Raw genomic sequence first — 26,316 nt, 5'->3', positions numbered from 1 at the left:
ATTTGCACAGCTGGTAGGGAGGGCTCGCGTGATGGCATAACGTGTGGCATAATCAGTCGCTACGGCCACCTATTTGTTACCCGCGGACGACGTCGGGAAAGGGCCAATGAGGTCCAGGCCGACACGGAAGAATGGTTCGCTGGGGACAGCTATAGGCTGAAGGTACCCAGCGGGTGGGAGAGGAGGCTTTTTGCGTCGTTGGCAGAGCTCGCAGGAGGCGACGTAGCGCCGAACAGAGCGGTATAGGCCAGGCCAGAAGAAACGTCTGCGCACGCGATCGTAGGTTCGGTAAACACCCAAATGTCCAGCAGTGGGAGCATCGTGCAATTGCGAGAGAATAGATGGTCGCAGATGCTGAGGAACAACGAGAAGCAGTTCAGCACCGTGTGGTGTCATTTTGCGTCGATATAGGGTACCGTCGTGCAGAACAAACATACGGAGGAGGCCGTTCCGTTGTTCTGAGGTGAGGCGTTCTATAAGAGATCGCAAATACGGGTCACGACGCTGCTCGTCGGCGACGTGAAGGAAGTCGCTGAGCGACAAAACGCAGCCATCCGAATCAGTTTCGGCGGTGTCAGGTGGGTCGATGGGATAACGGGAGAGGCAGTCGGCGTCCTTGTGTAGCCGTCCAGATTTGTACAACACAGAAAATGTGAATTCTTGGAGGCGTAAAGCCCAGCGACCGAGGCGTCCCGTAGGGTCTTTGAGTGAGGAGAGCCAACATAAGGCATGATGGTCTGTTACCACGGTGAAATGTCGTCCGAACAAGTATGGGCGAAACTTGGCAATGGCCCAAACAAGGGTGAGGCATTCACGTTCTGTGATCGAGTAATTGGCTCTGAGGGTGATAAAAGGCGGCTAGCGTAAGTGATTACACGGTTCATCTCCCGCTGTCGTTGGGACAAAATAGCGCCAATGCCATGGCCACTTGCATCCGTACGAACTTCAGTGTAAGCAGACGGATCAAAATGACCCAGAACGGGCGCATTTACAAGGCGACTCGTAAGCGTTGAAAATGCCTGAGCTTGCTCTGGTCCCCGACTGAACGGGCTGTCCTTTTTGAGAAGATTGGCGAGAGGACGAGCGATGTCGGCGAAGTTCGCAATAAATCGTCTGAAGTAGGAACACAGCCCCAGGAAACTTCGGACATAAGCAGAGGTACGAGGAGGTGGAAACTCTCGGACTGCGCGTACTTTGTCGGCATCAGGTTGTATGCCAGTAGCATCCACCAGGTGACCGAGGACTCGTAATTGACGACGGCCGAAATGACATTTCGCAGAATTGAGCTGCAGGCCTGCTCGTCGGAAGACGTCAAGGATGGCCGAGAGCCTGTGGAGATGGCTGTCAAACGTCAATGAAAAAACAATAATGTCATCAAGGTAACACAGGAATGTGGACCATTTAAAACCACGTAGAAGAGAGTCCACCATGCGTTCGAATGTGGCTGGAGCATTACAGAGTCCAAAAGGCATCACTTTGAATTGGTAGAGACCATCTGGGGTGACGAAGGCCGTCTTCTCGCGATATCTGTCATCTACTGCGATTTGCCAGTAGCCAGAACGTGAATCGATTGAGGAGAAATAACTGGCACCATGTAAGTAGTCCAGTGCGTCATCAATACGCGCTAGCGGGTAAACTTCCTTTTTCGTGATCTTGTTCAGATGACGATAATCTATGCAGAACCTCCAAGTATTGTCCTTCTTTTTTAATAAAACGACAGGGGATGCCCACGGACTGGAGGAAGGCTCGATAATGTCCTTAGAGAGCATTTTCTCGACCTCTGTATGACGTGACGTTCTGCCGCCGACACAGGATAGGGACGCCTATGGATGGGCGGAGTGTCACCACTGTGGATCGAATGGGTGACGATGTCGGTTCGACCCAGCGGGCGATTGTCGAAATCAAATATGTCTTCGTAGGACATCAAAACGCGGCGGAGGGCGTCAGCGTATGAAGGTCGTAGGTCAGGAGCTATCATTCTGGCGAATTTGTCGTTAAATGGGATCGTCGGAGCTGAAACTTGAGCGAACTCAGATGGTTGTTCATAGCTGAGAGCAGACACTCTGGACTCTTCCAAAGGGGACAACACAGCGAGAGACACACCCTCAGGAAGAGCTTGTGGAGACGAGCCAAAGTTCAGGAGAGGAAGCCACGCATGGTTGTTGGTGAGCGTAATGATGGAGCTAGGGAGAGCTATTTGGCGCTCCAGCAGGACGTCGTGAAGTGGGGACACGACATAATTACCATCCCGAAGTGGTGGGCAAGGCGACATGAGCACATAAGTCGCAGCATCAGGTTGCAGCCGAACAAATTCAGTGCAGCGAAGTCGGGAGTGGATATCTGGTGTCGGCACAAAACTGGGGTAGCTCAAGCTTCAGAATACCGGTTGAGCAGTCAATTGGCGCAGAGTGAACAGTCAAAAAGTCCATGCCGAGAATCACCTCATGAGGGCACTCCGCAAGTACAGTGAAGAGAACTAACGTTGAGCGGTCGGCGATGGTAATACGGGCTGTACACATTCCCATTACGGCTGTTGTAATGCCGTTGGCTACGCGTAGGACAGGCGACTCGGCGGCCGTTAGCACTTTTCGAAGACGCCTACGAAGGTCGGAGCGCATGACCGAAACCTGAGCTCCAGTGTCGATGAGGGCATTAACGGGCACATGGTCAACAAAAACTTCGATTAGGTTTCGTTTAGGAGCAAGGGTGAACAGAGGTTTTGCAGTCAAGGTCGTCAACGCAGCCTCACCTCCAGGGGCTGCATTGGTTAGTTTCCCGAAAAGCGGCCTGAGTATGATGGGGACGGGGGACGCCGAGATGTAGGCGAACGGGACTAACGGCGCCGAGGTGAGGGCGAGCGGCTATTGGTGAATGGAGGAGCAGCAGGGCCAGCATTGGACGGTTCAGCTTGAGGTGACAGGGGACGAGAGGCGTGTTGGTAGCGGCGGTCAGCATATGGTCGAGGCGATGAATTCCAGCGGTCACGGCAGTGGCGAGAGATATGGCCGATCCGGGAGCACACGAAGCAGATTGGTCTGTCGTCCGGTGTTCGCCACTCAGATAAGTTTCGGTACCGATTCGCGAAATACTGTCGAGGAGCAGCAGAGGCAATGATCGGAGTGGTAGAGGTGGGACGGGGGCTAACGGCGGAGGGCATGTCCATAATCGCAATTTCCTGGCGAACAACAGCTTGAATGAGCGAGATTGTTAGATGGTCATGCGTAGAGGGAGGACCACGAGAACTCGCAGCCATAGCCTCAAGTTCACGACGTATGGCTTGCATCAAATTTGGTGATGCTGGTTGAAGCAACGGCGCGGGTTCGTTGCAGGATGAGGTCGGATCCGTATTTGGAAGCCGGTCGAAACGTTGCACGATGCGCTTGCCTTTTGCTTGTTCAAAGTGGCGGCACTCTTTAATGAGGGAATCAACTGTTGTGCAGCTCCTACAAAGCAAGAAATTGAATGCATTGTCGGCGATGCCCTTCATAATGTGTCCGACCTTATCTGCCTCCGGCATTTTGCTGCCCGTTTTTCGGCAAAGTGCCAGAACGTTCTGGATGTAGGAGATGTACGATTCAGTGGACGTCTGGGCACGGGAGGCTAGCTCCTTCTGGGCTTCTACTTGGCGTCCGATTGGTCTTCCGAAGAGATCACGTAGCCTCTCTTTGCAGATGTCCCAACTTGTGAGCTTGGTTTCGTGCGTCTCAAACCATGCCTTTGCGGTTTCCCCCAGGTAGAATATCACGTTCGCCAGCATAAGGGTTGGATCCCACCTGTAACTTTTGGCGACTCGCTGGTACATCGCCAGCCACTCTTCGACGTCGACCATGCCAGTACCGGTGACGATTCCCGGATCACGTAGCGGATTCATGACGTATTGCACGGGTGTCGGGTTGGCCGGGACACTGTCGGTAGCCGTAGCAGCGGAACCGATGTGACGTCCGCTGCGGAGATCCAGGTCCGACTTTCGTAGAGACTACCCCGCAGCTCCACCAAAATGTTACGCGTAGAGTTGCAGTATTTACAATATATTTACAGTATGTAAGGGGTGTAGCGTTGACGCACTATGACAAGTGTAACTCCATCGACCCAAGCCCGAGACACTTCAACTTCGTCTTCGGCTAGTAGTGTCCTCTAGTCCACAGTGGCACAAACACCTATGTGACATAAAATGTTATTAAACACTGCTGTGTTGTCCCGGTATAAGACGGCCCATCCTGCACAATCTCAATCTGTTTGTGCAGATTCTTCCTTCATTTAAAACAAACAGTTTTGAAAAGGAAAAAAAGGAAATCATCTAAGCAGCTCTATGAATATAAAAAATCACGTCAAATTCAGTGAAAATGCATTATATATATATATATATATATATATATATATATATATATATATATATATATATATATATATATATATATATACCAACCAACGAAAAACGATGCTTTATTGCCAACGTTGCGGCCGGACACCGGCCTTCGTCAGGGAACACGTGCATATGGCTGTATCACTGTAATGCGTACGTCTTAAATAAGGACATGGCAGGGAGTGTCCCCATTGTACATATTCACTGCTAATAGATTTTTACACAGAGGCGTTCACTGTTAACAGACCGATATTCAGACCTGCGCAGTATTTTTTATGGTGATAGCACAAACAACGGAGTAGCAGTACATATTGAAAATGTGACAAAGTAAAGTAAACCCAAACATAAAATAGAGATAGTATGTAGGGCGGTTCAAATATCACCACACTTGTGACACAATGAAAAAAAAATGGCTGATCCCTCCTTTATAGGAATCGGTATAACACGAAAGTGAAACGTGTCGTCACCGAAGTAGTTTATTGTTTATAGTGCATTGGTATATGGAGAGTTTGTACAATGTCTGCTGTTGTTTGGCAGATATAGCATCGCTTGGTGTGGACGCATCGCACTCACGTTGACGCCTAGTGGAACATCTCCGTACCGACGACAAACGCCTTGCGGTAGCTGAAGTTCTTAACATATACGTGGACACCGCATATGATGAATCCCGCGCAAAGATGGCATAAACCATAGAGTTTCATACAATAAGAAACTCTATGGCATAAACAAACACATAATAAACACTAATGCTCGATATGCACTCCTTCAAAGCGTCGTGAAATGCGAAGAGAAACGCTACGCGCGTCGTGTCTTCCCTGTAGCCTGGCCGGTACTTATCATAGGTCGAGCGGGGAACGCGATGCGAGAGCCAGGCGAGCGTCGGAAAGCTATTTGTCGTTATGGATGGATACTATCAGCGAGGCTTGCGCTAAACCAGCCACCTCACGGTGTGTTAAAGGGCCCCTCACCAGGCCACATAGCAAATTTTAGTTAGACGCTGGAAGATGTTGTGCGCCGAATGAAGAGCAGCATGCCGCAAGAATTTTTCAAATCGGTTCATTACGAGCTGAGAAAAACAATAATTTGCAGCGGCGCGAAACCATGATGCGAGGAGGCGAATTTCAAACCCTTGCCACTCGCCCCGTGTAGCCTTAGCAAGCGAAATCCCTTCCCTGCCCTCTTCACTTGACACATACGCATGAACACGTCATGCGCATGCATGGTCACGGTCGCATGACGTGCCCGAGCCAGCCCGAGCACGCGAGCGGCGTTGCACGGCCGCTGCTTTTGTTTTTATGTAGCGGCCGTGGGCGTTTTGTCGGCGTTCTCTGTGGTGTACTGCCTCTTTCTGCGGGACGGGCATGAAAGTTGAGACATTTGTACGGGCACGAGAGTGGCGGTATCATGAGCCAGTGCCGCATCAACGTTTACTTGGACGCGGTAGAATAAATGAGCATAATGAGTGCTCGAACGCGCCAGAACATTACTTTCGTTTCCAGGGCTGGCGTCTGCTCGATGCGCTAAGCGCGGGGACACGAACGCATGGGAAAGGGAGGCACATTAGCCCCGCATCTCGCTGCAATGCACGAAAAAAAAAATGAAAAAGACGCACACATTCCCTTTGTGTGTTTCATTATTTCTCTCAAGCTTTATTAATCTATTCAAGCAACAAATTACACAAACTACACATGTCGTGTCAAATAATTATCGCCGTGTCACGTGCTACTGTTGGCTACGTCAGAGCACAGTCATCTACGTAGAGGAGCAACATCACAGCACTACCATCTACGTAGGGCCATGTTCTCATGTACGTCATCCCCTCATTCTCTAAAGAGCGCGCCCGCGAGAGGAAGGGCAAGCAGCGTTCACTTCGAAGTTTGACCCATTTCCGCGGCGCGTAGCGTTGCAAATTTTGGCAGACGTGTTCGTGAACGCCCAGTGTATGCATTGCGCTCGTTAGCTCAAAATTGTCAAACCTGGTGAGGGGCCCTTTAAGAGCAAGGCAACCATTGTAAGCGCACACTTCAGGATGGTAAGAAGAGCTAATAATGTGCCATTTGAAAACAGTCCAGCACGTTATGTCTTTGCATCTTGACTTCAGTTGATAGTGATACCTTTTATCATCAGAATCTCCGCAACAGAAAAGCGGAGGTTCCGACGAACTGTGGGAGTCGGCACATTGTTTTGAAACAATAACAGGAACTGAAGTGAAAGCATGGTATAGAGTAACGCACGTCTTCTACAGGAACATTTAAAACGTACAAATTTTTTCCATAGAATGTTCAGCATCTCCTATTCAGAGTGCTTTAGCAGTTTTAGAGGATTTTATGCTCAGACAGTGTTTACAAAATGTTGAAATGAGTAGCTTTAGGTGTTTGTGGAGATTCTAATACAAATTAAGTATTCTTTGTTCCTGGATTTCGTTTATCAACAATTTGGTGTTTATAATTGTACAGTATTTGTTTAGGACCACATATAAGGGCCCCTCACCAGGTTTGACAATTTTGAGCTAACGAGCGCAATGCATACACTGGGCGTTCACGATCACGTCTGCCAAAATTTGCAACGCTGCGCGCCGCGGAAATGGGTCAAATTTCAAGGCGAACGCTGTTTGCCCTTCCTCTCGCGGGCGCGCGCTTTAGAGAATGAGGGGATGACTTACACGAGAAAATGGCCCTACGTAGATGGTAGGGCTGTGACGTCGCTCCTCTACGTAGACGACTGTGCTCTGACGTCGCCAACAGCAGCACGTGACACTGCGATAATTATTTGACACGGCATGTGTAGTTAGTGTAATTTGTTGCTTGAATAGATTAATAAAACTTGAGAGAAATAATGAGACACACAAAGGGAATGTGTGCGTCTTTTTCATTTTTTTTCGTGAATTGCAGCGAGATGCGGGGCTAATGTGCCTCCCTTTTCCATGCGTTCGTGGTTAGCGCATCGAGCAGATGCCAGCCCTGGAACGAAAATAATGTTCTGGCGCGTTCGAGCACTTTTTTTTATTGGCGCCAGTATGCCCTACGGCATAAGTTAAATAAAAAAATCACAGCATATCCACGGAGTGAATGATGATGAGTGGGCGAAGCTGCGGAGGTTCATCGGTAAACCGTGAATCTTCCGTGAATTCTGCCCAGTACATCATCACCGACGTGAGATCGAGCGCGTTTATACTAAAGGTTCGATGAGTTATGACGACTTGCAGCTCACTTTAATTTTACATGTACGCTGTGAATTTTCATTGTTTAGAAAACCATTGCTTTAGAAAACATCTGGCGTCTTCGTTAAGCAGCTGGCGTCTTTTCGTTTTGCTTTAGAAACATCCGGCGTTCTTTCGTTTTGCTTTTACAAAACATCTGGCGTCTTTCGTTGGTTTATTTCATTAATCAACGGCGTTTTGAACAAAATTTTTATTGTTTAATCACGCACAGGAGAAATTTCACCAGGCACTACCTTGGAGGTAAACAATGGCTGCTAATGGGAATGAGAGACAGAAGAAGTCGGCTTTTAGCTAACACTTACACTTCTACTTCTACTAACGTTTCCTACTGGAACATGCCAATGGCTGCTAATGGGGAATGAGAGACAGAAGAATTCGACTTTTAGTTAACGCGCACGCTGCGAATTTTTTATTGTTCAACAACGCACAGGAAAAATCTCCCACCGGCACCACCTTGGAGGTCAAAGCGTAAGGCTGGTTACGCACTACGACTACTACGATTACGAGGGACGAACGGGTGCCGCCTCAAGGAGCTTCGCCCCTAAAAGGCAGTGGCCGTGCTACCTTAGCCGTGCAACGCCGATCGCGTGCTCGGGCACGTCATGCGCACGTGACCATGCATGCGCATGACGTGTTCATGCATATGTGTCAAGTGCAGAGCATGCAGAGGGCAGGGAAGGGATTTGGCTTGCTAAGGCTACACGGGGCGAGTGGCAAGGGTTTGAAACTCGCCTCCTCGCATCATGGTTTCGCACCGCTACCAATTATTGTTTTTCTCAGCTGGTAATGATCCGATCTGAAAAATTCTTGCGCCATACAGCTCTTCATTCGGCACACAACAACTTCCAGCGTCTAACTAAAATTTGCTATGTGGCCTGGTGAGGGGCCCTTTAAAGCATGGACGAAATTACACTACTCCTATTACAAAAGCGCCGAATGGAACAGTCGTAGCAGCGGCGCGTTTTTTTGTTTTAGGGGCGTAGCTCCTCTTGGTCTAACCTTGTCCCATGTCAGGCGTAACCACGGCAGTATCTCCCTGTTATGACTGGCAGTCGGTGGCGACGCGCTGACCATGAGAATGGTCTCACACTGCTAGAACACCTGCATGCTTCCTAGAAACGGAATTCCCGGGACGGCAAGCGATCGACAATGGGAAGAATCTCGACCTAATAGAGAAACGGCCAAGTTGGAGAAGTTTCCACAATGGGCCACCTGGTCTTGGATTGGTGTGCTGCCAAGACAACCTGACCTGTATGTTTTGACAGGAGTCGCCGCAGACCCTTTTCTGCCTTCGGGGAAGTGTCCGAGGAGCAAGCCCGAGGAACCTGTTGTCCTGCTTCCCCCACAAGCGTGCCGTCGAGGAGTTTCAAGAGGAGTGCAACGACCCCTCAGCGACAGTGAAATGGACTGTGCCATGGTGGGTGGGGTCGTGTGTGTGATTGGTGGTCATCAAGAAGGAGGAGCCAGCCTGAGGGGTTAAAACAACAGTGCTAAGTGAGAAATGGGGCTCTGAGCCCTCGGTAACAGGCTCATCCAATTCGCTCGTCGCTGAACTATGACCTGGTCACGATGTAAATAGAGTGTACAAAAAGTGCCAGTAAACTTGTTATTGTTTTCCCATCTTGCTAGCATCAGTTCCTCAACCCGGAGACTCGACTACGCTACCAAACGGAGTCCGCGTACCCGCTGCCTTATCGTAGCAACAACCTGGTTGCCGAGGAGGGACGAATCTAAATACCGATCGCAACAACTGGTTGCAGCGGTGGGATGGATCCAAATACCCGGTCGCAACACTGCCGAACAGTATAATAGATGGCGCTGTCCCATAGAGATGCATGGAAACTGCAGTTGGGTCGTAGTAGAACAGCGCCGGCGAATTTTTTTTATTTTATCTTTTTTTTTTACTATCTCTATGGGACAGCGCCATCTAGTATATCGTAACCCAACTGGTCAAAATGTACTTTTGGGCTAGTTGGTTCATAATCGTAGTAGAACAGCGCCGGCGAAAACAACAGACCAGACGAGGAGAAGGACACGTAACACAAGGCGCACTAACAACTGAAAGTTTATTCGGTATCTGCCCAGAATAAATACTGCCTTCACATGAATAAACAGAAGAAAGAAGGTTATAAAAGCTATGACACTGTATCACGTGGTCACTCCTACTGTGCGTGCAAAACGGTTCCTGAAAGAAATCTGACATCCTTCTCTGAAAGCAAAACAGAAGGCATGCTGACACAAGATTCCCCGAGCTTTTTAATCTCTAGGGCTTCAACAACCTCCCTTGTTAACCTGTCAGCTGACTTGTACATGACGCCAGTGCTTTCAAATCGAGGTGCGTGACCGCAGTCTCTGCAATGGATACCTAGATGCCCCGATACCACTTTCGTTGTGTTGTACTTGTGCTCTTTTAATCTATCATTTAGGCGTCTTCCTGTTTGGCCTATGTATGACGCACCGCAAGACAAAGGGATTGTGTAAACCACTTTATCGGTGCACTGTACAAACCTGTCGCGATGCTTCTTAGTGCACGCAGGTGTCTTACTTTCTGCGTTAACCGCCCGACACATTTTTGCCAGCTTGTCGGGTGCGGTAAACACCACCTTTACTCCCGCCCTTTCCGCCACTTTCTTCAAGTTGTGCGAAACGGAATGTATGTAAGGAATAGTGGAGACATTCTTTGTACCGCACAATTGTGCTGCTGCACGGTTGGCGTTAGCGCCTTGGTTCTTCACTTTTAGCATCTTTTCTGCAACGCTAGACAGAATTGCTCGCGGGTACCCCGCGTCTGTTAGACGACGAACCTGGTCGTCGAAACTACTTCGCAGCCGGTGAATGCATGATTTCTTTAGGGCATTGTCAAAAGATGTATAAACGATGCTACGCTTGACTAGCTTAGAATGCGAAGAATGAAACAACAAAACCGGTTTTTTAGCTCTTGGCTGGAAAGCCCAGCAGACGTGACGAGGTGAAAAATGAAGCCCTAAATCGAGGAAACGTAAAAAACTATCAACCGGAAGCTCGTGAGTCAAAACTAAAGGTGCCAAGCACTCACGAAAAAGTGCAAGTAAATCAGAAGATTGCTTTTGCAAGTCTTCCTCGTCACAATCTAGAACAATTAAAAAGTCGTCCATGAATCTAAATACACGTAACACCTAAGTGGGTGTCAGGCGCTGCTGCAACAGTCTGTCTAATTTCGCTAAAAGGATGTCACTTAGTATCGGAGCTATGCATGAACCTGTGCACACACCATCTTTTTGTAAACAGATGTCCCCTTTCCATTCTACATAAGTAGAACCAAGGTAGGTTCTTAGCAGCTCCAGGAACGAGCCTACTGCTATACCGGAAGCATTTTGGAATGAAGCCGCCCCGTAGCTGTCAATGAATTCCGCTACGCTAGTAAGAAGAGCATCTTGTGGTATCGCGTAGTACAGGTCTTTGATGTCAATTGAAAAAGCATTCAGTTGTCTAGTCTCATTTTCTGCTAGAAAGCACACAACCTGCTCAACATTCTTTACTTTGAAGGGATCATCAACCATCAATTGGTCGAAGGTCTGCTGCAGGTACAAAGACAAACATTTCTGCCATGCTCTGTTTTCTGACACAATTACACGAAGGGGACACTCCGGTTTATGATACGTGATACAGTGTCATAGCTTTTGTAAGCTTCTTTCTTCTGTTTATTTATGTGAAGACAGTATTTATTCTGTGCAGATACCGAATAAACTTTCAGTTGTTAGTGCGCCTTGTGTTACGTGTCCTTCTCCTCGTCTGGTCTGTTGTTTTCGCCGGCGCTGTTCTACTACGATTATGAACCAACTAGCCCAAAAGTACATTTTGACCAGTTGGGTTACGATATACTAGATGGCGCTGTCCCATAGAGATAGAAAAAAAAGATAAAAAGACAAATAAAAATATAAAAATAAGAAAAAATAAAAATAAAAAAAAGATGGAAAAAAGGAAAAAGAAAAAAATAATCAAAGCGGCGTATCGCTTTGATTACTGCTGGGCGAAACCACTGAACATTTCACGGTGTACACATGATTGCTTCAGGAGCTTCGCCCAAGCTCTTCATCATTCACCCGTGGATATGCTGTAATTTTTTTTGAGCCTAGTGGCACAGATGTCACCGCCCCGCTATAAAGGGGACGCACGTAGCATCATCCATCTATCCAAGAGCACTCTTAGAGGCAAGTGTGAAAGATAAAAGGCGCGTTCATGTCACCTCCGTAGTGTGTTTGGCGGTAGCTCAGTGGGCTAAACGCCAGCCATCGTCGCGGACCGGGAGGTCATGGGTTCGCTTCCCGTCAACGGAACTTTTACATATAGTTTTTTTTCTTTGCCATCTGATGGCGTTCATTTTGCTGACGTACTTCCGTGAAGGAAATACGTCATGAAAGTCTTGGTGGACCCCGGCATAAAACACTTTCGTGCCCCGCAGGGGCGTTTGCGCAAGCAGGCGTTTGGTGTGTAGCGACACCACGGACCCGAGCTAACGGGGGGGTTTCAACCCCCTCCCACGCCTAGCCGTGCGTGGCTTTGCCGTGTCCGGGGAAAAGGGGATCCTGGGGGTTGAGCCGACGCCGGGTGTTTGGACCTTTAAGGCCCCCCGGCAGAGGCAACACACCCCTTTGGCCCCGGCTTCACGTAGACGGCACCCCTGGGCTGACCCACCCAGGGGAAATCGGCAGTCGCCTTTTCCTGTCTCTCTCTCCCCTCATCTTCGTCTTTTCCTCACACTTTTCATCTGTCCTGTCCTCTCCTATCTTCTGTTTACTTCAAATTTTTCATGGCGGCAAGGGTTAACCTTGTGTGGATGACCAGTCTTGGCTCACCATATGTGGTTATAGCGGTGGTGTACAGCTGGCGCTGGCAGACTTGTCCGCGCACATTTCCTGTGGCGTCCCCTTGTTGGGCTCGGTGGTGGGTGGTTGGCACCGCCGCCAAAACATAACGCGAATGCTATGTTAAGCACATCTTTTTCGAAATCCGATCGTACCCTGAAAAGGGTACGGACCGAAGCACCTCTCCAACTCTTTTCAAAGACACATGAACACTTTCCGAAGTACCACGTTATTCACAGTGAGCAGTCAGACGAAAAAGCGAGACCGATCTCACCCTTTTTGGTGGCAAGAAGCTTAACTGAAAAACTGGGACCTGGTTACAAGGCATCAAAGATGGCTAGTGGCGATCTGCTCCTTGAGCTCAAAGACAGAAAGCAGTATGAAAACCTCTCTCAGCTCACATCATTTGGAAGTATCCCTGTCACAGTCACTCCACATAGGTCCATGAACACCGTTCGTGGTGTCGTCTCAGATGAGGATCTGTTGAACATCTCCGAAACTGAACTTCTTGACGGATGGAAACAACAAAACGTCGTCAATGTACAAAGAATTAAAATAAGAAGGGACAACCAAGAGAAGGTAACCAAGCACCTAATACTAACATTCGGATCGAGCGAGCTTCCAGAAACCATAGAAACAGGCTACACAAAACTGAGAGTCCGTCCATACGTTCCAAACCCACGAAGATGTTTTAACTGTCAAAGGTACGGCCATAGCTCTCTAACATGCAAAGGACAACCCACTTGTGCCAGGTGTGCCTCTAAAGACCATATGTCAGACAAATGTGAGGCTGCAGCTCACTGTGTGAACTGCGGTGATGACCACCCAGCGTACTCACGGTCCTGTGCTGTGTGGAAGAAAGAAAAAGACATTATTTCATTGAAAGTGAGAGAAAACATTTCTTTTAGAGAAGTCAGAAAGAGATGCTCACCATTCCATGGCACGACTTATGCCGATGCGGCGCGTCAGGGGGCAGCGTCGCACCGGCCACCGCCACTTGCCCTGCCCGCGCTGAGCGGACCATCGGCTGTGGCACCTGCCCCCAAGGCGGCAGTAGCTCAGGTTACTCCGCCAACTCGCGAACAGAGCCTGGCGACTCCAGGGTCATCGGGTCTCAAGGCCTCGTCTCACCAGGCGAGGCCCGAAAACCGAACTGCCAGCACGCGGATGCGGGCATCCAGTGCTTCGCAAGAGGCAATGGACACGACGTCGGCACCTCAGGTGCCTAAAGAACAGCGCGGTTCTTCCGACCGTGCCAAGAAAACAAAACAGCTCATCAGGGGGCCGGACGGCGGTCCTGCCTCCTGAAAGAGAAAACAATGCACGTGAACACTCACCACTTTCTTACAGTACACACAGCACCATTTCATATTTAATATGGAGCCACATATAATAATGGAACATAAGAGGCCTTCTTAAAAACCGTGATGATATGCAGGAACTTATCCACAACGTTAGTCCAAAAGTGCTGTGTGTACAGGAGACACACTTAAAATCCAAGCACACTAATTTTCTCCGCCCTTACGCCATTTTCCGAAAGGACCGCGATGATGCTGCGGCGTCATCAGGTGGCGTAGCCATTATAGTAGACAGAAGTGTAGCGTGTGCACAACTAGTGCTTCAAACAACCCTTGAGGCAGTTGCCGTCCGAGCCGTTCTTTTAAATAAACTATTTACCATTTGCTCACTCTACATACCACCACACTTTCAGCTCCACAAACGGGACCTAGAATTATTAATCGGTGAGCTACCAGAGCCCTATTTGATTCTTGGGGACTTTAATGCACACAATATCCTGTGGGGCGACTCTCGCTGTGACGCCCGAGTACGTGTTATTGAACAGCTTCTTTTCACCTCTAAAATATGTCTCTTGAACACGAACGAGCCCACGTATTTTAGCCTCGCAAACAAATCATACTCCGCCATAAACCTTAGCATTTCATCGCCCTCGCTTTTAACCTATTTTAAATGGAATGTTTTTAAAAACCCTTACGGAAGTGACCATTTCCCGATCATCCTGAGTGCACCAACTGAAAACGAACCTATTCCGCAGGCGCCGCGGTGGAAGGCTGACTCAGCCGATTGGGAACTTTACCAAACCCTGACGCACCTGTCATGGGCTGACATATCTGCTCTAAGCATACAAGACGCCGTAAAGTACTTTACAGCTATTTTAGTTGATGCCGCTTCCAAGTGTGTTCCTGAAGCGAGCGGTGCAGGATCAAGACGCCGGGTTCCTTGGTGGAACGATGAATGTAGAAAAGTGCGAAGAAAGCAAAACAAAGCATGGGGTATGCTACGAGAATCTCCAACAGCAGAAAACCTCGAACACTTCAAGCTTGTCAAATCACAGGGAAGGAGAACGCGCCGACAAGCACGGCGAGAGAGTTGGGCAAAATTTATAACAAGTATCAGCTCCTACACAGACGAGGGGAAAGTATGGAACAAGGTAAAAAGAGTTAAAGGCCAACAAACATGCTCACTGACCCTGGTAAACACCCAAGGAGAAAGCTTGGGAGACCAAGCTAATTTTCTGGGCGCACACTTCCAACACATATCCAGCTCATCACACTACTCTGATACATTCCAAAGGTACAAAGCACAAATGGAACAAAAGTTGGAACGAAAGTGTACAAAAAACGAAGCATATAATCAACCATTCTGCTTAGCAGAACTTCTGGCATCACTAAACAGCTGCACTAAGTCTGCTCCTGGTTCTGATCGAGTCATATATGAGATGCTGAAACACCTGCCCTCCGAAACATAGAAAACCCTCCTTTCCCTATACAATGTTATATGGACCTCTGGAGAGATGCCCTCTACTTGGAAGGAGGCCACAGTCATTCCAATCCTAAAACAGGGAAAGGATCCATCCTGTGTTTCCAGCTACCGACCTATAGCATTAACAAGTTGCCTATGCAAAGTGTTTGAGAAAATGATTAACTGCCGCTTAACACATTTCTTAGAATCAAACAAGCTGCTTGATCCATATCAGTGCGGCTTCCGAGAAGGTCGATCCACCACTGACCACCTCGTACGTATTTAGTCACAAATTCGCGAGGCTTTTGTCTACAGACAATTCTTTCTCTCAGTATTCCTCGACATGGAAAAGGCATATGACACGACATGGCGCTTTGGAATGCTGAGAGACCTCTCACACTTGGGCATACGTGGCCGGATGTTAAATATAATCGAAAGTTATTTGTCGAACCGCACATTCCGTGTTCGTGTGGGCAATGCGCTGTCACGACCGTTCGTGCAGCAAACGGGCGTACCACAAGGTGGTGTGCTTAGCTGTACGCTTTTCATTATAAAAATGAACTCGTTGCATCTTTCCATCCCACGAACCACGTTTTATTGTACATATGTGAACGATATCCAGATAGCATTCAGATCATGCAATTTAGCGATTTGTGAGCGGCAGGTCCAGCTTGGGCTGAACAAGGTGTCGAAATGGGCAGATGAGAACGGATTTCGGTTAAATCCACAAAAGAGCACCTGTGTTCTCTTCTCTAGAAATAGAGGCCTCCACCCGAATCCCGAAATTGACCTGCATGGTCAACGGATACCTGTAGAGTCGGAGCATAAATTTCTAGGATTAATACTCGACTACAAGCTCACATTTATATCACGCATCAAGTATATAAAAAACAAATGTATAAAACAATGAATACCCTAAAACTACTGTCACGCACTGCGTGGGGTAGTGACAGGAAGTGCCTGATGAATCTCTATAGAAGCCTCATCCGCACGCGCCTCGATTACGGGGCCGTTGTTTATCACTCCGCGACACCAAGCGCATTGAAGATGCTTGATCCTGTCCACCACCTGGGCATTCGCCTTTCGACGGGTGCTTTTCGGACAAGCCCGGTAGAAAGCCTCTATGTGGAATCCAATGAGTGGTCACTACACTTGCAGAGATCCTACATGACTTTCGCATATTTTCTCAAGGTGAACGCGAACAACGAACACCCCTCACACTCCACTATCAATGATCTGTCCAGTTGTGCCCTCTTTAAGAATCGTCCGGCGGTGAGACATCCCTACTCACTTCGTGTGAGGGGCCTGGCTGAGGAAATTGATGTGCCACTTCTTGAACACCGTCTGATGGCTCCCGCTGTGCATCTCCCGCCGGGGCAGTGGAAGGTTCTAGGTTGTGATACATCCTTCTAGGAAGTTACAAAGCACGCACCTATCGCACATATCCGTACGTACTTCCTCGAACTGCAGCACAAGTACACTTGTCCGGAATTTTTCACCGATATCTTCGAAATCTCACAGTGGTGTGTCCTATGCAGTGGTCGGCCCATCGTTTTCGGATGCCGGCGCTCTGCACCCGAATACAAGTATCTTTACAGCTGAGGCTTATGCGATATGTGTGGCTGTTAAACACATTAAACATTTAAAACTACAAAATGCAGTTATATACACGGACTCCCTAAGCGCCGTAAAGGCTTTGAAAACATTGAAAAGACATAAAAATCCTGTCCTAGTCTCACTTTTCTCACTGTTATGCACTGTCTATGCACTCTGACAGCACGTCGTGGTGTGCTGGGTGCCAGGGCACCGCGAGATTCAAGGAAACGTGTTGGTGGACCAATTAGCTGCATCCGCCCACGACAACGCTGCCGATAGATCTATAGCTGTCCCTGTTCTAGACCTAAAACCGTTCCTAAAACGAAAGCTCAGAGCTTACTGGCAACGCTTATGGCACAGTGAAACACAAAATAAATTGCACTTGGTGAAGCCATACCTAGGACACTGGCCACCCATATCAAAAACATGTCGTACAGATGTCACATTTTGCAGACTTAGAATAGGACACACACACAGCACACACGCACACCTTCTCTTCGGTGGCGACCCACCGAGGTGCGATAGATGTGGTGGGCCACTAACAGTGCTGCACATACTCTTACAATGCTCAGGACTGGAGTTTTACAGGAAAAAACACTTTGCGTTATTATACCAACAACGCATACCACTTCATCCATCAATGCTAATAGGAAATGAAGCTCTTTTCAAACATGGAGCTCTATTAGAATTTCTAAAAGATGTAGGAACTTTTAACGTTATATGCCCAGGTACTCCGTGGCACGGCCTCTCAGCAGAGGTTGCTGGGGCGGTATGTAAAATTGAGAAAGCACTGACCTCCCAGCCCTTGGAGTGAAGGGTATCGACGAGGTAGCAGTGCTAATGCCACGCTTTGTCACTTTATTACCATGATCGCTTATCACTCGTCTTAATCACGCATGTTTCACGTCACTTTCATGATTTTAACAATTATATATTTTTACGCACCTTTAGTGCGCAGAATTTTAGGCCCTTATACAGCCACTAAACACCATCACTGATCACATCGTCTGTCCTGTGACCTGGCGCTCCTTGGCCATCATTGGCCCTTGCGCCATTAAATACCATATATCATCAAAACACTTTTGTGTTAAAATAAAAATAAAATTTATACAATGTTGATAAGCCACATTTGATTGCAACGAAATGTACACGAGCAAAATATTGTAGCGGGGTTGCAGCTATGACTGTGGGGAGGTGTGCGAAGAGGAGGCAGACGACGTGTCGGTGTTCTGAAGATACACAACCGCCATCTTGACTGCTGGACTATTCCATACTGTAAACAAGTTAAATATATTCGTAACATTTTGGTGGAGGTGCTGGGTACTACGAAAGACGGAACTCCGCAGCGGACGTGTCCTGGACGGCCTCAATATGTCAACACAAAGCAACTCTGCTGCTGCCGCTTCGACCGTGACTCCGGTACAACCGGTACAGCCGGTACAGCCGGTCGTATTGACTCAACCGCGCGATCCCGGTAACTTCTGCGGCACCGACCACGTTGACGTCGATGACTGGATTGCGAAGTACGAGCGGTTTGCAGCGGTCTACAGGTGGGACCCTACAATGATGCTCGCCAACGTTGACTTCTATCTCTGCGGAACAGCAGGCGCGTGGTTTCAGGCTCATGAAGCTGACTTAACAAGTTGGGATGCCTGTAAACAGAAGCTTCGCGACCTATTTGGTAGAGCCGTCGGACGCCAGCGGGCCGCTTCTAAAGAACTCTTCTGTCGGGCACAAACTTCCACCGAATCATACGTCTCCTACATCCTTGACGTCCTGGCCCTTTGCCGTCGTGTCGACGCCAACATGTCAGAGGGCGACAAAGTAAGCCATTTGCTCAAGGGAATTGCGGATGACGCTTTTAATTTACTTGTGTCTAAAGACTGCTCAACCGTGGACGACATCATCAAAGAGTGCCGCCGGTTCGAAGAGCTGAAGAGTCGCCGCATTGCCCAGCATTTCATGCGACTTCCGAACACGGCCGCTACATCATCCTGCGAGGATCTTCAGCCGCCATGCGGTCAACCGCCTACCAACGAGAGCGTAGTTCGCATCGTGCGCCGAGAAATCGAGGCGGCGTCGCCATCATCTTTCCTGACGCGGCCATCTGATGATCCTCGACCAACGATCTCGTTGATCCAGCAGGTTGTGAGGGAGGAGCTTGCAAATGTCGGACTGCAGCCGGTATGTTCGTTGACAGAACCTCGTGTCAGTTCCATAACACCTCCTCGTGCACCGGAAATGTTTCGCCGCTATCGTGACCCTGCCCAGTGGAGAACGCAGGACGACAAGCCGATCTGCTTTCGTTGCCACGGTGTAGGACATATTTCCCGCTACTGTCGTTCTCGCACCTTTCCATCTCGCTCGTTTGCTGGCTATCGACGTGACGACAACCACCGACCCCTGCATTTTCCCGCTCGTGACGGTGCACCATACGATGAGGCTCCGACGACATCGGTCCGACGCTCCAGCCGTTCGCCGTCCCCACACGATCGTCGCTCCCGGTCACCTCCCGGAGGTGATGCTGCATTCGACCCCCGACCTGAAAACCCTCTGCTGACCCTCACTACGGACCAGAACCTGCTTGCTGTGGAAGTGGATGGCGTGCCTGTGACTGCCCTCATTGATACCGGCGCACATATTTCTATTATGAGCTCTGATCTCCGTGCACGATTAAATAAGGTCCTTACGCCGCCCGAGTCCCTATTTGTACGTGTCGCTAGTGGAGGAACTCCGGCTGTACTCGGAATGTGCACGGCACGTGTGAGGTTCTCCGACCGCCAGACGTCCGTTATGTTTCATGTTCTCGCTCATTGTCCTCATGATGTCATACTCGGACTCGATTTCTTGTCTGACCACTCTGCTGTCATTGACTGCTCGGCCGGTGTTGTACAACTTGATTTGCCTGCGTCCGCCGACGTGTCGGAGGTGGTTCAGATGAAACTTTCGTGTGCTGAGGCTGTTCGTCTGCCACCACAAGCCCTAACTTGCGTCGCTGTTGAACCATATCCCAGTGTACCGGATGGGGATTACGTGGTCTCTCCCTCTCCCAGTGTTCTACTGGCCCGCAACGTCTCCTCTCCGTACACAGTTTTAACTATTACAGCGAACAAGACGTGCCTTCCTCTTCTGAACTTCGGATTGAGCCCTGAAGTCCTACCACAAGGCATTGCTCTCGCTACTCTGTCACCGTCGTACGAGTGCCAGATCTCATCGGTGTCACCCGAACTGCCCGCTGTCGTCTCTCCAAACCCGCACAGAGTCGACGCAGTCCCCTCTTCTACACTGCACAACAAGATAACCAAGATGATTGCCTTAGACCTTTTGCCCTATCAAGTTAGAGACCTCAGTGATCTCCTTACGACCTACTCTGACATATTTGACTTTGACGGTAGGCCCTTAGGTCAAACCTCGCAAGTCAAGCACCGCATAGATACCGGTGATGCAGCTCCAATTCACAGGCGTCCTTACCGAGTTTCACCATCAGGGCGCCAAGTTATTCAACAGGAGGTCGATAAGATGCTCACAAAAGGCATTATTGAGCCTTCTTCGAGTCCGTAGGCTTCCCCTGTAGTCTTAGTTAAAAAGAAAGACAACACCTGGCGTTTCTGCGTGGATTATGGGCATTTAAACAAGATCACCAAAAAGGATGTCTACCCGCTTCCTCGTATCGATGACGCCTTGGACTGCCTTCATGGTGCTACCTATTTTTCTTCGATAGACCTACGCTCTGGTTACTGGCAAATCGTCGTAGACGACCTCGACCATGAGAAGACCGCCTTTGTAACGCCTGACGGTCTCTACCAATTCAGAGTCATGCCGTTCGGTTTGTGCAATGCGCCGGCCACGTTCGAGCGGATGATGGACACGCTTTTGCGCAGCTTTAAATGGTCTATCTGCCTTTGTTACCTGGACGACGTCATTGTATTTGCTCCCTCCTTTGAGTCTCACCTCGACCGACTTTCGTCTATTCTTTCCGTGTTTCGTGCGGCTGGGCTACAACTTAATTCATCGAAGTGCCACTTTGGCCATCGCCAAGTTGCTATTCTGGGGCATCTCGTCGACTCATCTGGCATCCGACCCGATCCCGACAAAGTTCGCGCTGTCCTCGATTTTCCCGTACCAACTTGTGCCAAAGACGTTCGAAGTTTTGTGGGCCTATGCTCATATTTCCGACGATTCGTCAGAAACTTCGCAGATATTGCCCGCCCCCTCACTGACCTTCTCAAGAAGGATGTGCCATTTTGGTGGGGTCCTGACCAAGCCAGTGCTTTTTCCCGCCTCATTACGCTGCTCACCACACCGCCGATCCTCGCCCACTTCGACGCGTCCGCTCCAACCGAGGTGCGCACCGACGCTAGTGGTTACGGCATTGGCGCTGTGTTAGCCCAGCGTCAATCCGGTCATGATAGAGTTCTTGCGTATGCCAGCCGGCTCCTTTCTCCTGCCGAACGCAATTACTCTATTACTGAGCGCGAGTGCCTGGCGCTTGTATGGGCAGTTGGCAAATTCCGCCCCTATTTATATGGTCGACCTTTCACCGTTACCACAGACCACCACGCTCTATGCTGGCTTTCAGCACTCAAAGATCCAACAGGGCGCCTAGCTCGTTGGGCTCTACGCCTCCAGGAATTCACGTACACAGTGGTCTACAAGTCCGGCCGTCTACACCAAGACGCCGACTGCCTTTCTCGGTACCCCGTCGACGATCCAGACCTCGTAACGGATGACACGTCCATCTGTATTTCCTCGCTCTCCGCTTTCGGCAACATCGGTGACGAGCAACAGCGTGACGCGTCCCTACGAGATCTAATCACCCGCCTGAATACTGACTCGACGGACAGTTCGCTTCGCATGTTCGTCATCATCGACGGCATTTTATACCGCCGGAACATGCGCCCAGTGGGACAGGAACTACTAGTTGTAGTACCCACTCATCTCCGCTCGACCGTACTTCAGCAACTACATGATGTACCAACGGCCGGCCATCTTGGAGTTGCCAGAACGTACGACCGTGTCCGCCGACGCTTTTTCTGGCCCGGCCTCTACCGTTCCGTACATCGTTATGTCGCTTCTTGCGAGTCGTGCCAACGCCGGAAAAGGCCAGCTGTGCACCCCGCCGGGCTCCTTCAACCTATCGACGTACCTGCTGAGCCTTTTTTTCTTGTCGGCCTCGACCTTTTGGGACCTTTCCCACTTTCTAACAACGGTAACAGATGGGTCGCCGTCGGTACGGATTATTCGACCCGTTTTGCCATTACGAGACCTCTCCCGAGCAGCTGCGCTACAGACGTCGCCGAGTTTTTGATACAAGACGTCATCTTACATCACGGCGCTCCTCGTCAACTTATCACGGACCGAGGTCGTTACTTTTTATCCAAGGTAATCGAGGACCTACTTCGGTCTTGTGCAACCAAGCACAAGTTTACGACGGCCTATCATCCCCAAACGAACGGACTCACAGAACGTTTGAATCGCACGCTCACTGACATGCTCGCCATGTATGTCTCGACTGATCATCGCGACTGGGACGTTGCGCTACCCTTTGTCACTTTTGCGTACAACAGCTCGCGCCACGACACTGCTGGATATTCTCCCTTTTACCTTTTGTATGGAAGAGAACCGACCTTGCCGTTCGACACGCTCGTACCCACCCCTGCCCACCTGTCCACCGAATATGCTCGCCACGCTATTAGCACAGCCGAAAAGGCCCGTCAGATCGCCCATCGACGCCTTTCGGACTCGCAACTCCGCCAGAAACATACATACGACAGTTGCCACCGGAACGTTCACTTCAATCCGGGTGACCTCGTTCTCCTGTGGTCTCCGTCTCGGCATGTTGGCCTGGCCGAAAAACTTCTGCCCAAGTACTCCGGCCCTTACCGTGTGCTACGCCAGGCGACTGAGGTCACCTATGACATCGCCCCTCTGGACCATACGGCGCCCTCTACGTCTTCCAACGTCGTCCACGTCGCTCGCCTGAAGCCGTACCTTTCGCCCACCACCTGCTAACAAGCGCCGAGTCGGCGCTTTCGCCGCCGGAGGTCGATGTAGCGGGGTTGCAGCTGTGACTGTGGGGAGGTGTGCGAAGAGGAAGCAGACGTCGTGTCGGTGTTCTGAAGATACACAACCGCCATCTTGACTGCTGGACTATTCCATACTGTAAACAAGTTAAATATATTCGTAACAATATCATCAATAGCAAAATAACAGCAAAATATCAAAATATCACGGGACCATATCATTCCGCAACCGCTGACGAGTGATGTTTCAGTTCCCGTCGAGCCATCCCATTCTAGACGAGAGAGCCCATCACCTAGTCCTAGCGTAGTAAACGTTTCCAACACGCGGTTTTATCTTACTCGGAAATGAGTGTGCGTTCTCGAGGCTTAAATTTCTGCCCTGCTACTGGTGGATATAATGAATTTAACTTGGTAAAAGACTTAGATGAATTCGCGCGAAATATGAGATTAAGCGAACTTTTCTAACAACGATTGTCTTCCAAGAGCAATATGTCTTCCCGTCAACAATGGACGCCGCCAACACAGCGCGATAAATTCCTCGATATGTACATTTCTGCCGTCCAACGTGACATACGAAAGGCTAATGGGAACCGCATTTCATTAAAAGGGAACCTGAGCCTCAACGAACGAAATGCAGTCAAAAACTTACAAGAACGCTCAGCCACCGTAAATAAAACCGCCGATAAAGGAGGTGCAGTAGTGATAATGAACACGACGGACTACATTTGTGAGGCTCGGAGGCAACTAGATGATGACACATTTTACAAACGACTCGATGACATCCCCACCGACAAGTTTAAGGACATTGTTACTGACACAGTCGAACACTTAATAATGGACGACAAACTTCCCGATAAAGCAAAGCATTCACTAGTCCCTCTAAGCGCTGTTCCAGGAAGGTTTTACTGATTGCCTAAAATACATCAGCGAGATAACCCCGGTCACCCTATCGTGTCAGGCACTGGTACTGTCACTGAACGGCTTTCAAGCTATGTCGTTAGCCTTATTAGTATGCTTCCTCCCACTTTTCCATCTTATCTTAAGGACAGTTCCCATTTCCTGGCTGAAATCATCGACCTAAATGTGCCTGGTGACTCACTGCTGGTAACATTAGATATTGCCTCACCGTACACTAACATTCCGCATGACGACGGCATTCATGCAGTGGTAGATGCTTAGGACGACTCATCCTTTGACAAACCTGCTGATAGCTCTACGTTAGCCACATTAGTAAAACTCATACTAGAGCTTAGCAATTTTGAGTTCGACGGTGTACACTACGTACAAGTCAGTGGCACTTCAATGGGCACCAAAATCGGTCCCAGTTACGCGAATATATATATGCGCCAACTAGAAACTTTGTTTTTTCAACGCGTAAATTACAGCCCTACTATTATAAACGTTGTAAGACGACATTTTCCTCATCTGGCACCATGGCGAAGCAGAGCTTTTGATTTTTATTGCAGATTTCAACAAGGTTCATTCGTCCATTTCATTCTCACAATCGTACTCGATGAAGTCCATATGTTTCCTGGATATCACAGCCCCGCTATGTGGCGAAAAAATAGCTACGAAGGTATACAGGAAACCAACTGACGTTCACCGATATCTTCATTTTAAAAGCAGCCATGTTAAACATTGTAAGACTAGTATACCCTACAGTGAAGCACTTCGCTTCAAGAGGCTGTGCTCTGAAAATGCGGACTTGGCTAAAAACTGCGATAGGCTTCGCGATGCCCTAACTGAACAAAAATATCCGCCTCAGATAGTGAATGACGCGATCATGCGCGCCGAAGCGATGGACCGCAGGGCGCTTCTAAAACCGGGTGAACAAACTGTGCAACGAAAACACACCAATTTAGTTTTGACACATTCTGCGTCGATTCCAAATGTTAACGTCATCCTTAAAAAGCACTATAACATACTAATGCAGAGTAATCGTCTCACAGACGTCTTTCCGGAGCCTCCGAGAGAAGTCTGTCGACGATCGAGAAACCTACGGGACATACTAACATAATCTAAAATAACAACGCCTGTCCATGTGGGATGTCATCCGTATAACAAGACACGTTGCAAGGTGTGCCCCCACATGACGACATCGCAAATAGTTAAGAGCGCTGCATCAAACTTTACTTTAAGAATGAAAGGCAATTTCGACTGCGACACGGGCAATGTATTTTACTTGCTAGAATGCTCAACGTGTAACCTTCAATACATTCGCCAAACGGAGACACCTTTCCGATTGCGCTTTCATAATCATAGGTCGCATGTCTTGGGCGTGCCTAGCCTTCCCCTGTCCAAGCACGTCGCTAAGCCAGGCCACTCTTTTGACAACCTAACCGCCACAATACTCGAATCCGGGTTTAAATCGCACTACGAAAGGGAGGCTCGCGAATCTTTTTTGATTCATAAATTTAATGCCATATCATCTGGGATCAACGAGAATCCGGCCAGGTTAACATTTTGCCAGTAAAGCAGATAAATTAATCATCGTAGTGCGCATGCACAGTTGTTTGCTGCCGTGATCGAATCTTCAGTGACATCAGCCCAATCATTCAGGTGACCAGAATGCGCATGTAAACTTGCTATCATAATGTGACGTCGATGCTGGTATTTTGCTCGTGTACATTTCGTTGCCAACAAATGTGACTTATCAACATTGTATAGATTTTTTATTTTTTCATTGTGTCACAAGTGTAGTGATATGTCAACCGCCCTAATACTATCCCTATTTTATGTTTGGGTTTGCTTTGTCACATTTTCAATATGTACTGCTACTCCGCTATTTATGCTATCACCATACAAAATACTACGCATGGCTGAATATCGGTCTGTTAACAGTGAATGCCTCTGTGTAAAAATCTGTTAGCAGTGAATATGTACAATGGGGCGTCCCCTGCCATGTCCTTATTTAAGACGTACGCATTACAGTCATATGCATGTGTTCCCTGACCGCAACGTTGGCAATAAAGCATCGTTTTTCGTTCGTTCGTCCATTGCACTTGAGCATCTATAATTCTACCGAATCCAGGAAGAACCTTTATATATATATATAATATATATATATATATATATATATATATATATATATATATATATATATATATATATATATATATATATACATATATATATATATATATATATATATATATATATATATATATATATATATATATATTATACGGCGGACAGAGTGGCAGACGCCAGCCCCCCCCCCCCCTCGCGAACGAGTTGATACGCCACTGGCCACCCTGTGAGGTTTGTTTATTCATGTTGCCAGCTAAGTGCAAAAACCATTAACCCAGAATGCGATGTTGGCGTAGGGTATACAACCCATTTCTTTTACACATTTGCTTACAGGCGGTGGAGGTAAGCTCATGGGAGCTGTAATGGTAACTGCAATGGGAGCTGAAGCTGTCAATTCACGTAAGTGTTACCGCTAATTTTGAGCGAATGACAGATTTATCTTGATTTAAGAACACTGGAATGATTTCGCGTTGTCGTGCT

The 26,316-nt window shown here is 48.6% G+C and overlaps 1 protein-coding gene across 1 annotated transcript in view; it reads left to right on the top strand.

Annotated features, from left to right (window-relative positions):
* The window catches only part of LOC119374928 (uncharacterized), a 53,633-nt gene that overhangs the window by 13,968 nt on the left and 13,349 nt on the right, over positions 1 to 26,316 (top strand). Inside the window, exon 6 of the mRNA XM_037645129.1 lies at positions 26,170 to 26,235. Coding sequence (XP_037501057.1) covers positions 26,170 to 26,235 — 66 coding nt within the window. The remainder of the gene's footprint in view (positions 1 to 26,169; positions 26,236 to 26,316) is intronic.

The sequence above is a fragment of the Rhipicephalus sanguineus genome, chromosome 11 (assembly GCF_013339695.2).
Source record: "Rhipicephalus sanguineus isolate Rsan-2018 chromosome 11, BIME_Rsan_1.4, whole genome shotgun sequence".
Classification (NCBI taxonomy): Eukaryota; Metazoa; Arthropoda; class Arachnida; order Ixodida; family Ixodidae; genus Rhipicephalus; species Rhipicephalus sanguineus.
The sequence above is the reverse complement of the archived record's forward strand: the minus strand, read 5'-3'. Positions and strand labels throughout refer to the sequence as shown.